Source organism: Streptopelia decaocto (assembly GCF_964273445.1).
Source record: "Streptopelia decaocto genome assembly, chromosome: 19".
Lineage (NCBI taxonomy): Eukaryota > Metazoa > Chordata > Aves > Columbiformes > Columbidae > Streptopelia > Streptopelia decaocto.
In genome coordinates, this window is record NC_138674.1 from 5,583,376 (window position 1) to 5,595,342 (window position 11,967).

General features: G+C 47.8%; 1 protein-coding gene across 2 annotated transcripts; it reads right to left on the minus strand.

Annotated features, from left to right (window-relative positions):
* Positions 1-629: 629 nt before the first annotated feature.
* On the minus strand, positions 630-11,318 carry LOC309448180 (tubulin alpha-1C chain-like; the record flags this gene model as incomplete). 2 transcript variants are annotated; one of them, XM_082069476.1, is made up of 5 exons in its annotated part: positions 630-1,024; positions 1,591-2,271; positions 3,622-3,770; positions 7,152-7,374; positions 11,191-11,318. In XM_082069476.1, 5 exons carry the CDS (start codon positions 11,191-11,193, stop codon positions 731-733), a joined length of 1,350 nt encoding a protein of 449 aa, XP_081925602.1. In that variant the 3' UTR covers positions 630-730. The 2 variants fall into 2 exon arrangements, with proteins under 2 accessions (XP_081925602.1, XP_081925601.1); XM_082069475.1 differs by lacking the exon at positions 11,191-11,318 and having other exon boundaries at positions 7,152-7,380.
* Positions 11,319-11,967: the final 649 nt, after the last annotated feature.

Consider the following 11,967-nt stretch of genomic DNA (forward strand, 5'->3'; position numbering starts at 1 on the left):
AGAAGGATGTTCTAATTTGCATACTTGAACCTAGGGACTAATTATTTCTGCAAAACAGTTTTAGGGAAAACTAGTGTTTAATCCTGGCCAGCTAACCCAGAGAGTTTGCTCTGGCCAGCTTCAGGCCATGGGCTGACTCCACACAGCCAGCAGAGGAACCGCAGCTGCTTTGTGTGAGGACAACGCAGCACCAGGGCAGCAACAGAGAAGCAGCAGGTTCCTCACACCCTTTACTGACATCTCTTCCAGGCTACAGCATCACTAAGACACTGACCCATGCTAAGTCTAAGAGAAAACTCACCCAAATGGCCTCTGGTTTTCAAGGTGTTGCATCTTTTCTTAAGGGTAATACAAAGTTAGTTCCTGTTGCCTCTTGTTACACCAGCTTTGGAGCCTTAAAAAACGTGTAGTTAACTAATCTGCCACCAAAAGCTCAAGCATATTCTAGTTTTGTATTCTGGGGGAAAATAGGCACTATTAGCTCTTCAAGTAGCAATGTTTTAAGGACAAGAACTTATCTAACTGTGGCATGAATATTTTATTCAGTTATCTTTCTCAAATAAATTCTATCTCCTGGACTACTGACTACTTGCATATAGTTAATGAACACAGTCTTTGGACACTATCAATTGTCTTGAATTACAAAGTTTATTCCAATTATTTGACATGATTTACACCGCTACTGAAGAGGCAGTAAAACAGCAAAGACTTGCAATTCACTTTGCTGTATTTAATATTCTTCACCTTCATCTTCTCCATCCACTGAGTCTGTGCCCACTTCTTCATAATCTTTCTCAAGCGCAGCCAAATCTTCCCGAGCCTCTGAGAACTCCCCCTCCTCCATCCCTTCTCCGACATACCAGTGAACAAAGGCCCGTTTGGCATACATCAGATCAAACTTGTGGTCCAGACGAGCCCACGCCTCGGCGATGGCCGTAGTGTTGCTCAGCATACACACTGCCCGCTGCACTTTGGCCAGGTCGCCACCAGGAACCGCCGTCGGTGGCTGGTAGTTGATGCCAACCTGTGTGAAGAGCAGAAGAGACCATGAGGTTTTTCTGAAGTGTTTCACAGGCACTATAATCAAAGGAGTCCTCATTAATGTTTATAAATATGGAAAGGGGGAGTGTCAGGAGGATGGAGCCAGGCTCTTCTCGGTGACAACCAGTGATAGGACAAGGGGCAATGGGTACAAACTGGAACACAAGAGGTTCCACTTAAATATGAGAAGAAACTTCTTCCCGGTGAAGGTGCTAGAGCCTGGACGAGGTTGCCCAGGGAGGTTGTGGAGTCTCCTTCTCTGCAGACATTCAAACCCACCTGGACACCCGTGTAACCTCATCTGGGTGCTCCTGCTCCACCGGGGGGATTGGACTCTATCTTTCCAGGTCCCTTCCAATCCCTGACATTGTGATTCTGTGAGTCAGTAGCTGAATGTATTTCACTCAGCTCTGTATAAGAACATAAGTCTCAATTTCTCAAAATACAGATCAGGTACCTCCACGACATCTTAATGAGAAAACATCCTCCACAAGCCCATGACAGTGAATAAGAAACCTATTAAAAAAAATCATGATGTAACAGACTTGCCTTAAAACCAGTAGGGCACCAGTCCACAAACTGGATCGTACGCTTGGTTTTGATAGCAGCGATAGCAGCGTTGACATCCTTGGGGACGACGTCCCCGCGGTACAGCATACAACAGGCCATGTACTTGCCATGGCGAGGGTCACACTTCACCATCTGGTTGGAGGGCTCAAAGCAAGCATTGGTTATCTCGGCCACAGAGAGCTGCTCATGATAGGCTTTCTCTGCCGAAATAATCGGAGAATACGTTACCAACGGGAAGTGGATACGAGGGTAAGGCACCAGGTTAGTCTGAAATTCAGTAAGATCCACATTCAAGGCACCATCGAATCTGAGGGAAGCGGTAATAGAAGAGACTATCTGACCAATGAGGCGGTTGAGGTTGGTGTAGGTCGGGCGTTCAATGTCCAGGTTCCTACAGCAAATATCATAGATGGCCTCATTGTCAACCATAAAGGCACAGTCGGAATGCTCCAGCGTGGTGTGGGTGGTCAGGATGGAGTTGTACGGCTCAACAACCGCTGTCGAGACCTGGGGCGCAGGGTAGATGGCAAATTCCAATTTGGATTTTTTCCCATAGTCAACTGACAGACGCTCCATCAGCAGCGAAGTAAAACCCGAGCCAGTGCCGCCCCCAAAGCTGTGGAAGATCAGGAAACCCTGCAAGCCAGTGCATTGATCAGACTGCAAGAGAAAACATGTGTGTTAAAGCCATTGTGTAGACATTAAGAATCCCAAAACAAGCTTGAGAAAGACAACTCTGAATTCTGACACATGGCAACTGTTCAGGCTTCAGCAAAATAACACTGAATTGGATTCAGTCGCTGATAATCAAGGAGATGTCCTATGAAAACCACTGTATTCTTGGCTCTTTCATGCCCCCTACATATCAGAAGGTGACCTCTCTGCTTCAGATTACTACCTCAAGACTTCCCCTGCCCCAATTCTCACACCAAGGTCATTAACAACGACCAAGAAAAGAAATAACATTCAAAGCACTACAGACCATCCATCCCTTATACCAATTTAACATTCACTGCCTGCACAGAACCTGAGCGATCCCCTGTCCCAGAACTACCGCTAATCCTGTAAAAATTGTGAGCACGTATCTCCGCTCAGGGAGGCGAGCTGTCAAAATGTATTACAGCACCATTCCGGTTTGGTGTCCTCAGATGAAGAAACCAGACTGCTTTGTCCTCAGAATGAAGCGCCACGTGATGCTCAGCTTGATTCCCAGGACTGACAGCACTTCTCTTGTAAAGAGAAATTACGACCGTATTTTTCAGGTCAAAGTACAGCCTGCTGCAAACTTATCTTGGCTTTAATTAGAGACAGTTGCAGCCAAGTGTTGGGAATAGTACCAGTTTTGATCTGCAAAAGGTGGACTTTTCAGGAAGACTTGTTTAGCATTTCATATTAAGACACTAGAAGTATACCTGGGCTTTTTAGTGCAATGAGGATTCCTTTATGACACAGATTAAGTCAAGTACGTGCTTAGCAGCCCTAAAGAGGGAACTCTAACCTGCCATCTTCATAAATTTGTCACATGATCAAAGTACCAGGGAGCCTGAAACATCCCAACTTACTGATATTTACTCCTTTTCTACCATTATTACCATAAAATTAGTTCAGAAGTTATAACAGTGGGAAATGCAAACAAGTCTAAACCACAGAAGTAAACACTCCTATTTAAATCTCCTTGCAAGAGCCCCAGCCAGAGATGAACCCTTTTCCAGCAGGAACTATGCAAGTTAATTCTCAGTCCTGGCTCTCTGAGCTCCAACATGAAACCAAAAAGTTTTGGGCACATCATCAGCATTGTAGGCCACTTAAAAGTCATATCTGACAGGAATAATCCAATCATTCTCAGCTGGCTAAGAATAAAAACAGATGCAGACTAAGTCCACAGATTCTCCTACCATGGAATAAATTAAAGCACAATTCATAGGGCTATGTATTTTTGATAGCCTAATTTCCAAACCCTGTAAAACAAGATAAAGATGTTTAAGAGCCTTCAGTGAAGAAAAGTCTTACCAGTTTCCTGATACGCTCTAGAACTAGATCAATTATCTCCTTCCCAACTGTGTAATGACCTCGAGCGTAGTTATTTGCCGCATCTTCTTTACCAGATATCAGTTGTTCAGGATGGAAGAGTTGCTTGTACGTCCCATTCCTAACTTCATCTGGGGAGACAAGATGAATCATTTATAAGAAGCTAGTTTATGTAGACCAGGTTTTTCAAACTCCTGAGGGTGTCCAGAATAAGAGACCTAAACCCTTAGGGAGAAAAAGCAGCTTGATTTCTACCTATGAACAGGCAACTGTACTTCGTACAGTCTAAATGAGTACCCAAGAAAAATGAAGCTACTGCTTAAAAAACTGTCCCATTTTATATGTCTAAATTTTTGACCTGCCAGAGTAATTTAAAATTGAACTGTAGCAGCAGAATCATTCTTCCACAGTTTAGGACAACTTAAGGCCAACCGTGCAGATCAGCATTTGAAATAATGCTTTCCCCCCTTATTTTCCACCCCTCTAGGATGTTCCCTCATTGCTTCTGCAGCTGTGGGCAGAGCCTGCACTGCTCACCTGTCCCCTTCTTTGCCTTAATTGTGCTTTCTGCCAAGGTTAGAGAAGAAGGTTCAAAAGGAACAGGATGCAGACTAAGTCCACAGATTCTCCTACCATTGAATAAATTAAAGCGCAATTCATAGGGCTATGTATTTTTGATAACCTAATTTCCAAATCCTGTAAAACAGGATAAAGATGTTTAAGAGCCTTCAGTGAAGAAAAGTCTTACCAGTTTCCTGATACGCTCTAGAACTAGATCTTGTATATCTAGTTCTTGTAGATTTCTCTCTTGTAGAAATATCCTGTTATTCAACTACTGAGCTTACAGCACAACTGGCTGTGTTATAAGGAAACAGCAAATGAACACAGCATTCACCCACTAGCTGCAGATTGGAGAATGATTTACAGTTATTATCTCCACCAGTTATCAGAAATATGCACTTACATGTAGCGGACTAAAGCTCCATCCTACCACAAAGGTACAAAGATGCTCAGCAAAGCTTTGTCTCTGGTTTAGCTCAAGCCACTCTTGAGTTGTATGCTAAAACAGTTCTGCATCCTTTAATTAAAATCAGGTGGAAAGCAAAGAGCTTTATTAACTACAGATGAAGCTGCCTGTTTGCATATATTCTTTTTTAATCTGAAAAAGAGCGAGCAAGACAAAGATAAACAGAATTTGAGATTTTAAAATACAGTTACTATCTGAAGCAATTTAGACCGGCCAGCTACCACTGCAGTTTGCAATCCAATACTCTAAAGTTATTTTCCAAGCCTCACAAAACTAAAACCAATTTGGAGAAGTCTACCATTCAAAATATCGATGTTTTCAAGACTTTCTGCATTATCAGACCACATTATGAAGGAGAAATACTGTTAGAAGGGTAAAATATAGAACCTAAAGTAAAAGATAGCTGGTAGGGGCAACATGAGTCATGATGGTCCTGGAGAAGATGGTCTGGAGGGTCCAGAAATCGCTGGTGCACACACATGGCAGCTGCCGTATGCACAATAGACTTAGTTTATTCTCAAACACAGTGCAGACGGACACGCTGCATGAATGGGAAGAACCATGCCAGCCCTACCCAGGAAACTGGATCCATGATTTTCAAATAAGCAAGGCAGGAATAAGGCCAGTCCCTAGAAAGGCACATGATGTAACCTTTAACAAAGAGCCATAAGCCTTTCAGTATTACCAAGGATTTCATAAGAAACTTTTGCCCATCTCCCCATGCTACACTTGCATCATTCACAAGTGCTGGAACCTTTCACCATTTGTCCCCAGAGGCAAGGCAAGAGCTTTGCCACCTGCTTTTCCTCACCTCATTTCTCAGCCTTTTCTGGTTGTTTAGAGCCACCACCTGGTGAGCAGCAGAGGAAGCAACAGCCATGGGGCTCAAGAAAACAGCCAGACCTGCAACAGCTCCTGGGAATATCAGTGTATTGTCAAGAGCACTTTGGCTCATTTCAAAGTTATCAGTCCAGTGCTCCCACCCTGAGCTGCCCCCCTGCAGAGGTTCATTCTGCTGCATTAGGCACAGAAAGTGGTTTGGGGTGTTACAATAAGTTGCAAGGAACCCACACTTTTGGTACATACAAGTAGCTTAAGCCTATTCTCTCATCCCCCCTTCCCAACTCCATGTATTGCAGAAAGATGAAGACAGTGACTGCACAAGCACCACAAATCTCTTCTGTGAGAGTCCCAAATGTCTCCTAAAGGCAACACAGCCCCAGAACTGGCTCCAGCAGAATTACTTCAGGCACACACCAGCAGGATGAGAGAAGTGATCATGCCACTCTACTCAGCACTGGTGAGGCCTTACCTTGAATCCTGGGGCTAGTTTGGGCCCCTCATCATAAGGACATTAAGGTGCTGGAGAGTGCAGAGGAGGTGGTTAAGCTGGTGAGGGGCTGGAGCACAAGTGTGATGAGAGCGGCTGAGGGAGCCGGGGGTTCAGCTGGAGAACAGGAGCTGAGGGGAGACCTTCTGATCTCTGAACTGCCTGAAAGGAGCTTGGAGCCAGGGGGGGTCGGGCTCTGCTCCCCAGGAACAAGCACCAGGAGCAGAGGAAACGGCCTCAAGTTGCGCCAGGGGAGGTTGAGGTTGGATGTGGGGAACAATTTCTTCCCCATAGGGCTGTGGGGCATTGGAACAGGCTGCCCAGGGCAGTGCTGGAGTCACCATCCCTGGAGGGTTGGACAGACAGAGATGGGGTTCTCAGGGACATGGTTTAGTGCTACAGATAGGTTAGGCTATGGTTGGACTCAGTCCTGAGGGTCTCTTCCAACTGAAGTGAATGTAGATTCTAAAACCAAGAGGTGTGACACAAGGCACAAGGCCTTGAAACTGGGGAGCTCACCCTGGCAGTGCAGCCAGTACCACAGAACATGGGACTGATGTGTGGGATCGCATCTGAACACCATGAGCCAGCGTTGCCACAGCTTGGGATACAACTGATTTTCAGGATAAGGCAGCAGGAAGGCGAAGTGCATGCCTCTGAATTCAGGCTAGTGATTAAGACTCATTTCTGCAAGCACTAGTGAAGCTACAGAGAGTAGCAGATTTTTTTTTCTGAAAGCACAGGAATAATTCCAAGGTACGAAAAGAAATCTGCTTAATGATACATATCACATCTGTTTAGAAAGTTCCTCTTGACTGCTGTACACATTATGCCATATTGTTTCAAGAGGTTATAACTAGTTCCTTGCATAGCAAAAGCATGAGGCATGTTCAAAAGACTCATTTATTTCCACAGGCTGGCAGAAGGTAATACTTAAATACTTTAGAGTTCCGGAGTGCACATTTGCCAGTCTCAGTGAACATAAAACCAAGTATTTTCCATCACTAGGAAGACGCAGGCAAGCTTTACACAGTAAAAATTTAAAGCATTTTGCAGGACTAGAGAAATGGATCCCTTAGTCCAAAAAAAAAAGTGCGAGTTAAATCAAATCCTACAGCATGTTCTACAGCCCCTCACACAGGTCACTGTATTTACCTATTACTGCTGGTTCGAGGTCCACAAACACAGCACGAGGGACATGTTTTCCTGCACTGGTCTCGCTGAAGAATGTGTTAAAGGAATCGTCACCTCCACCGATGGTTTTGTCGCTCGGCATGGTGCCGTTGGGCTGGATGCCGTGCTCCAGGCAGTACAGCTCCCAGCAGGCATTGCCGATCTGCACTCCGGCTTGACCAACGTGGACTGAGATGCACTCGCGCTGCATGGAGAAAAAAAACTGGATCACTCAGCAGAAACAGCAGTTTCCTTGTTTAGAAAACATTTAGCACACACAGCTTGAACTCCCATGCTGTAAAGCTATTAAAACATTGGTCTTATTGTCTTGGTGTTAGGGGCATTTGGCAGAAAATACAACAGGACACAAAAGCCTCTTTCAGTCGCCGTCCAGCTCCACCTAGAAAGACCCTTTTAGACATTGTCATTTTTACAGACTCATTCTGCCTCCTTGTTCCAATCCTCAACCAGGCAGTTGAGTTTGATCAACTCTTCCAAATCCTTCAGTCAACTTCCCTCTTCATAACAAACACTGAATATAGAAAAACTGATGACTAACCTGTCAGTGGCCTAAGTGTCCCAAAAACCTTCACCCCCAGGAGCCACATGGGCACAACCACTAGAGGGAGGGAGACCCTCCGCAAGATCCAGGGTGATTTTGTTTGTTATGCACAATATGAGGGGAAAAAATATCTCCTGATTACTTTGGAGATCTTTGCCCTTCTGTAAGAAAGTTTTCACCTAACAAAACCCTTAGTAACACTTGATAAATACAGAATATCAGGCCTCACGCTACACTGCCGCATGCAAAGTACTAAACTCCTTAACACTAGACCAAACTCTTCCTCATTTAAGCTACACAGAAAATAGCTCATGTCAGCAAAAGCACCTATTGACACCAATTTATGGATTCCCAAGATGCTTTTGATGTCCAGAGCGTAAACCCAACTTCATTAATATTTCAGCATAGCATTTTGAATATGAAAAGCCAAACCACAATGGAACTATTTCCAAACTCCTGGCCCTTCTGTGTAGGAGAGTTTTGAATAACAGTCATGTTTAACTATGTTCAGACCAGAGGGTGCTGGACACTGAACAGGCTCCCCAGGGAGGTGTCACAGCCCCAACCTGACAGTGTTCAAGAAGAGACTGGACAGCGTCCTCAGACACACGGGGTGACCTGTGGGGTGTCCTGTGCAGGGACAGGAGTTGTACTCCATGATCCTTCTGGGTCCCTCCCAACTCAGGACACTCCATGATTCTCTCTGCAACCAGCCTTACTCGGAGCCGCTGTCACTCCACCCCTCTCCACAGCCACTGCTCCTTCCATCTCCAGGCCCAAGCGCTGGGCTCAGCGATGTACTGCAATGGTAGAGGAGAACCAACCTTCACATTGTGAAAAGGGCAACAGAAAAAGCAGCTCCAGCACACAGCCCAACAAGACTGCACTGTCAGGACAAGCCAGGCCACGGCAGTGAATTAGGCCACTTCATCCTTCAAGGAAAGCAGGAGGCCAGACTGTGAGTCACCTGTACAGTGAGAGGACAAAGTCTAGAGACACGTCATTTTGGTTTGAAGCTTCATCTCTATTGAGGTCCTACCAGTGATCTAAGCCTTGTTAGAAAAGCCCCTAAGCAGCTGGGGAAGGTCACTAAAAAGAAACGTGTAGGGATTAGCAAGTCTAACCAAGGTGAACACATGGAATACAGACTATGTATGAGCTTTCCAGCACCAAAGGAACTAACACCGCTACTTCAGACTACACAGAGCAACAACCAGCCATGTTCCACAGAGAAAATGTAAGTCTTTGAAAGTACAGTTTGGGCAATGCAGCCACAAACCAGGTCCTACAGGTGCCATGTTAAAGGAATTACACGGGTACCTTGACAAAGCAGAAAGTTCAGCACTTAGGGCAGAGTAACTCCCCGCATCAGCACAAAGAAGCAATGAATGGAGATGCAGCCCTGCTGAAAAGATTCTGGGGGTTACCACAGAAACTGTCCTGGCTGTTCAACATTCTCAGCTGCAATAACACAAACAACGTGCCAGGCTACAAGAGGAGAACTCTTACAGTACCAAGAGTATTGAAGAACAGAACAAAATCTGAGCCTTGAAAGTATAATCTCCAAGTTGTAAAGACATGCAAGAGAACTGTTGCACATTACAGCTCCGGGCCTTTACACATCGCTGATGGAAGGCTTGTGGTTAGTAAGGTTTAAACATGTATTACAGACTGCACTCTTAAGTGCAGTATTCAAAGCCACAAGTCAGGACACAGAAACCTTAATTAACAACAAATCTCTCCGCCCCTTACATACACTATTTTCAAGCATAGGACCAGTTTCAGTGAAAACTTCCAGAGAACTTTCCCAGCACAACCTGAACCTCTCCAGCCTCTGTCACATCATCTGCTGTTGCTATAGGATGTGCTCCAGCTTAAGACCACTGGTTTGTGTTCTGTAATGCCCTTTCAGTAGCTGTAGATCGCTCCTGGCGGCCCCTTTCCACACTCTTGGTGAGGCTGAAGAAACCCAGCTCACCACCATCCAGGTGGATCGAGCTCTGGGTCCTCGGCACTGCCCAGCACAGTATTTCAGGTACAACTTCATCTGCGTGAAGCTGATGGAAAGCCAAGTTTCATCAGAATGGCTGTACCAGCTCACACCAAGTTCAACAACATACCACAATGAGCGTGGTTCCCTTAGGATGAAACTCAAGGGAATTTGCATCCTTTGCAGATGCGAGGAACTGCATTAATGGACTTGATTAGGCTTAATTTTTTTAAAAAGTGACCACAAACAGCCCCTCATGGAAGGGCAAGAACATGATAAGGGCAATACTATACCCCCCCAATGTTCTAACTTGTAACCATTTTCAAAAAAAGTTTCCCACACATTGACAACCTTAGAGATACAGTCTGCTACATTTTTTAAATCCACATAACCTTCTGACACCCACAATCTCTTTCCAAAGAGAGACAGATGGGGCAAACACCCACACAAGCAGGCGCTCCTGCTGTCCCGTCTGCAGCTGACAGCTCCCACATGCTGTGCCCACAGCTGGACTCTGTCCTCTCACGGTGTCCCAATCTTTTATCGCACCTTCCAGATATTCCTTCAGCCTGACTCCCAGCTCACAAGGTCACTCCACCTCAGCTTTATTGCCCAGCCAGTCTCACAAAGTCCTTCAGGAAATCTCCACCATCAGCCCCTTCTGCCAACCCCCCCACCCCACAGGTGGCACCTGACAAGGACCAGCAAAAGCTGCACAGAATCCCAGAGTGTCAGGGGTTGAAGGGCCCTGGAAAGCTCATCCAGTGCAATCCCCCCCTGGAGCAGGAACACCCAGATGAGGTTACACAGGAAGGTGTCCAGGCGGGTTGGAATGTCTGCACAGAAGGAGACTCCACAACCCCCTGGGCAGCCTGGGCCAGGCTCTGCCACCCTCACCCCCAACAAGTTTCTTCTCAAATTTAAGTGGAACCTCCTGCGTCCCAGTTTGAACCCATTGCCCCTTGACTTCTCATTGGTTGTCACTGAGACAATGGTGCAGCACCCAGCGCGCTGGCTCCTCTGCCACCCCAGCTCCCGCACCCCCCCAAGGAGGATGTTTTCCCCTCCATGTTTTTATTCAGCCTTTCCCCTGGGAGCGGCCCCGCCGCTCAGCCCCTCACACGCCCCGCACATCCTGTCCGGGGCCCCGGACCGTGCGAGCCCTTGCGGGTGACCGCGCCCGGGGTCACCTCTGCGGGAGCCGCCACCGCAGCACCGGCCGGGGCTGAGGGTCCCTCCGCCGGGCAGAGCCGCCATGTTCTCGGAGCGGCCACCACCATTTTGGGACGCGGCCCCGCGAGTGCCCATCGGGGCGGTGCAGCTCGGGCCCCGCCGGTGAGCGCGGGCCGGCGCCATGCCCGTCCCGCCGGTCCCTCCGCTCCCGCCGCTGGCCGGACCCGCGCTTCCCGCCCCGCATCCCCCCTCAGCATGCGGAGCTGCGCCCGAACACCTCTCCCCGGTGCCCTCACCATGGTTCCGGCCGGCGGGCAGCGCTGGGGGCAGCAGACGCGCTACGGGTCTGGGCAGCACCGCGAAAGCGGGCGGCCTGCCCCGGCCCGAGTTATATATATGGCAGGGGCGGTGCAGATGGCTCCCCGCGCCTTGCTCATTGGCTGTAACTCGCCTGGAGGCGTCACTTCCCCGCGGCGCTATTGGGTGTTTGCGCATCAAGACCGTCTGCTCTCCCAATCAGGCCCGGCGGCGGCCACATGAAATCAGCCCGGCTGTGCGTCATTGGATCGCAGATATGAATTTCACCTTCCTGCGCTAGCTATTGGTTGATTCGTAACCAGGGGCGGGGAGGAGGCGGGGCTTAGTCTTCCCGCCAACGGAGGTAACACCTCCCTCCTCAGCCCCGGGCGCCCGTCGGTGCCGCCGCAGTATCCCCGCGCCTTGGGGTGCTCGTCTGAGGGGGAACACTGAGATACGGACAAATCTTCACATTTTCCCTCCGGAGAGGGAGGACACGGCTCCATTGCCCAGTTAACAGGCAAAGCAGCACCCGTACCAGCTGTTACTGCAACAGTCACACCGTGGAATGGATTTGAAGCCCAAGGACTGGATCCGGAAAGCCACGCAGATCTTACTGAAATCAGCGCCTTTGGTGTTTAAATGCCCCAATTTAAGCCGGGTGTTGGACGGGAAGTGTAAAACCCCTGCGGTGTGTCCTGGGGCTTATACTGACAGAGACATGGAGGTTGTCCAATTCAGTTCTTGGGTGGAAAGTGGCTGCAGTTGGGTAACGG